Here is a 2,882-nt window from a genome sequence, read left to right as displayed (position 1 = left end):
GGGGAGTTATTCTCTGTGATGTAAGCAGAGTAACTGCTTTTATCAAATAATGGGGCGTTGTCGTTTACGTCAGAAATTTTAAGGTGTAATATTGTGGAGCTAGAAAGTGGGGGAGACCCCAGATCAGTGGCTGTTATTGTTATGTTATATTCTGAGACTGATTCTCTATCAAAATGTTGATCTGAGATCAGATTGTAATAATTTGTTAGAGATGATTCGATCTTAAAAGGAAGTTTACCATCTATGGAACATTTTATTTGACCATTATTCTCAGAATCTGCATCTTTTATATTGAAAACAGCCACAGTTGTACCAGGAGGCGCATCCTCAGACAGAGGGCTGGAAAACGACATAATATTAATAACTGGGGCATTGTCGTTGATGTCAGTCACATCAACTATAATTTTACTTGTTCCGATTAAGCCACCCTGATCCTTTGCCTCTACTCTCACCTCGTATTTTCTGTCTCTTTCATAATCTATCTGACCAGACACAGAAACTTTTCCGGTGGTTTCATCAATAGTGAAAATATTTGCTGCATTTCCTTTTGTCTTCGACAAACTGTAAGTAATGAGTCCGTATGAACCACTGTCAGCGTCTGTGGCATTTACTGTGATAATACTGGTGCCTTTAATCGTGTTTTCCATGACGGATGCTTTATACACTGATTGGTTAAAAACCGGAATATTGTCGTTGGCATCTAAAACAGTAACATCTATATTAACTGTCCCAGATCTCTGTGGTGTTCCTCCGTCAACTGCGATTAGTTTTAAAGACAGATGGGGATGTCGCTCTCTGTCTAAAGGCTTCTGGAGCACCATTTCAACATATTTACTTCCGTCTGGATTTGAATGCTGTTTCAAAATGAAATTCTCGTTGGGTGATAAAATATAATCTTGCAACGCGTTTTGACCCACATCTAGATCCTCTGCGGTCTGCAGTGGAAACTGTACACCGACTGCAGCTGATTCACTTATTTCAAAACTGATAGGCTTGTCGTTATTTGGGAAAACGGGAGCATGATCATTTATATCCAAAACCTCAACAGTTATTCTGTGTAATTCAATCGGGTTTTCTAAAATCACCTCAAAGCTGAAACTACACGGTGTCACGTCTCCACAAAGCTGCTCTCGGTCTATTCTCTCATTCACGACTAGAATCCCTTTGTCTGTCTTCAGCTCGGTGTAGTGGATATTTTCTCCGGTCACGATACGGGCCCGCCCAGAACGGAGCCTCCTCAGATTTAAACCAAGATCTTGCGCTACATTACCGATAACAGAGCCTTTCTTCATCTCCTCTGGTATAGAGTAACGAATCTGACCACCTACCATGTTCACCACATGAAGCAGCAACATAAGCAGTCCTATTTGCCGTCGCAATCCACAAAACAATCGCCATCTTGCGCAGATGTAGGCGAGGGATCCTCGAGTTGCCATCATGGCAACAAAGAATCAAAAAGATGATCGATATCCAGTTGATATGAGGGTAAAGTTGGCTATGATATATCCGATTATTGCCTACATCAAAACAACTCTTCAGCTTTTACATGTAATTCTGTGAGACCATGTTCTCTCTCACGTCCCCTAAACCTCAACAGAACACACAGTGCCTTCTTCACAGTATAGTCAGTCAGGGGGTGGACTGGAAAACGTCACAACACAGAAATTATTTCATTGACCAACAGCGTCCCTTAGAGTCGAAAAGATGAACATCCAACACGGTCTCTTTCCAACTGAAGCAGACAAACGGAACACATCTCTACCTCCTGTGGAAATCACACCAGAATGTATTTCCATAAAGGATTTGTACATTAAAGCTCGTTTGAGGTCGGCACAATGTATTATTCAAGATCGTGTGTTAAAGTAAAACACACACACACACACACACACACACACACACACAAACACACACACAAAAAAAACAACACTGCCAAGAAAATGAAATCTATTTCTAAAACAATTCACATATAACTACACTTGATGCTACAGAAAAAAAGAGAGGTACAATAGAGCAAGTAAAAATGTAATCTGAAAATATGTATGTTTAAACCCTTCAAGCATATCCGTAATTTTATACAACGATTTCATAGCTTGTAAGGGTTTCAGTACTTGCCTCTAAGTACGCTGATAGCCAAAACATCCATGGTAGGACATGTTAAACGGTATCTGCTGTGCAAACGCAGGAGGAAAGATAATCACTTTAATATTGTTCAGCCAAAAGATGCGGGGGATCCGGCATCAGCGTTATGATATTGTTCAGTATTGATATTTTCATAAATTTATTACTGTGACTGTATTCCAATATAAACTCTTGAGGGTCACTTAATGCCTAATGTAAACCATACTGACAGCATCATTCTATGCCAAGCAAGCACATTATATCTACCATCTCAGAGCATCAGTAAACTTTGCGCAGACACCTGTTGGTGAAACATTATTGATACAACTTATTCTCCCGACAAAGCACTAAAGCAAAAAAAAAAAAAGTAAAATAAAATAAAGTAACATAGTAAAGTTCATATTAGATTCAATCAGGATCCTGTTCTTTCTGAAGCTGTGACTACTGAGACTTTAACAAGCATAGCATTTCTATTTGGCGATGGCAAGTGATGTGCTGTCCATGGTGCTTAAAAAGACTGCATGTATTGCAACGACTTTCATCACTGCAACTAGAAAGAGAATAAAGGGGCCAGGCATACAAAGCTAAAATATTTGACTCACCTCTAGAGGAGAGTCTGGTTCATCCAGGATGCTCTTGTCACTCTGTATCCGCTGCATCGTCCCTGTAGAACTGGGGTCCATTATCAGCACGTTCTGACTACCGGCTCTGCCGAACTTACAGTCACTCTTTCTGGAGTCTGTCGTCCTGCACACCTCGTAATT

The 2,882-nt window shown here is 40.2% G+C and overlaps 2 protein-coding genes across 12 annotated transcripts in view; both read right to left on the bottom strand.

Moving 5' to 3' along the window:
* Positions 1 to 2,882, bottom strand: part of LOC126388510 (protocadherin gamma-C5-like) — a 329,671-nt gene that overhangs the window by 156,079 nt on the left and 170,710 nt on the right. Inside the window, exon 1 of one of the 11 annotated variants that reach the window (XM_050041642.1) lies at positions 1,325 to 1,581. The exons of the other annotated variants lie outside the window; for them this stretch is intronic. Coding sequence (XP_049897599.1) covers positions 1,325 to 1,439 — 115 coding nt within the window. The 5' untranslated portion in view covers positions 1,440 to 1,581. Of the gene's footprint in view, positions 1 to 1,324; positions 1,582 to 2,882 lie in introns of those variants that run through there. 11 annotated transcript variants of the gene reach the window in all.
* The window catches only part of LOC126388515 (protocadherin gamma-A8-like), a 24,658-nt gene that overhangs the window by 4,766 nt on the left and 17,010 nt on the right, over positions 1 to 2,882 (bottom strand). The gene's annotated exons all lie outside the window — the stretch shown is intronic.

The sequence above is a fragment of the Epinephelus moara genome, chromosome 4 (genome assembly GCF_006386435.1).
Source record: "Epinephelus moara isolate mb chromosome 4, YSFRI_EMoa_1.0, whole genome shotgun sequence".
Classification (NCBI taxonomy): domain Eukaryota; kingdom Metazoa; phylum Chordata; class Actinopteri; order Perciformes; family Serranidae; genus Epinephelus; species Epinephelus moara.
Note: the sequence above shows the minus strand (reverse complement) of the source record. Positions and strands in the feature narration are given on the sequence as shown.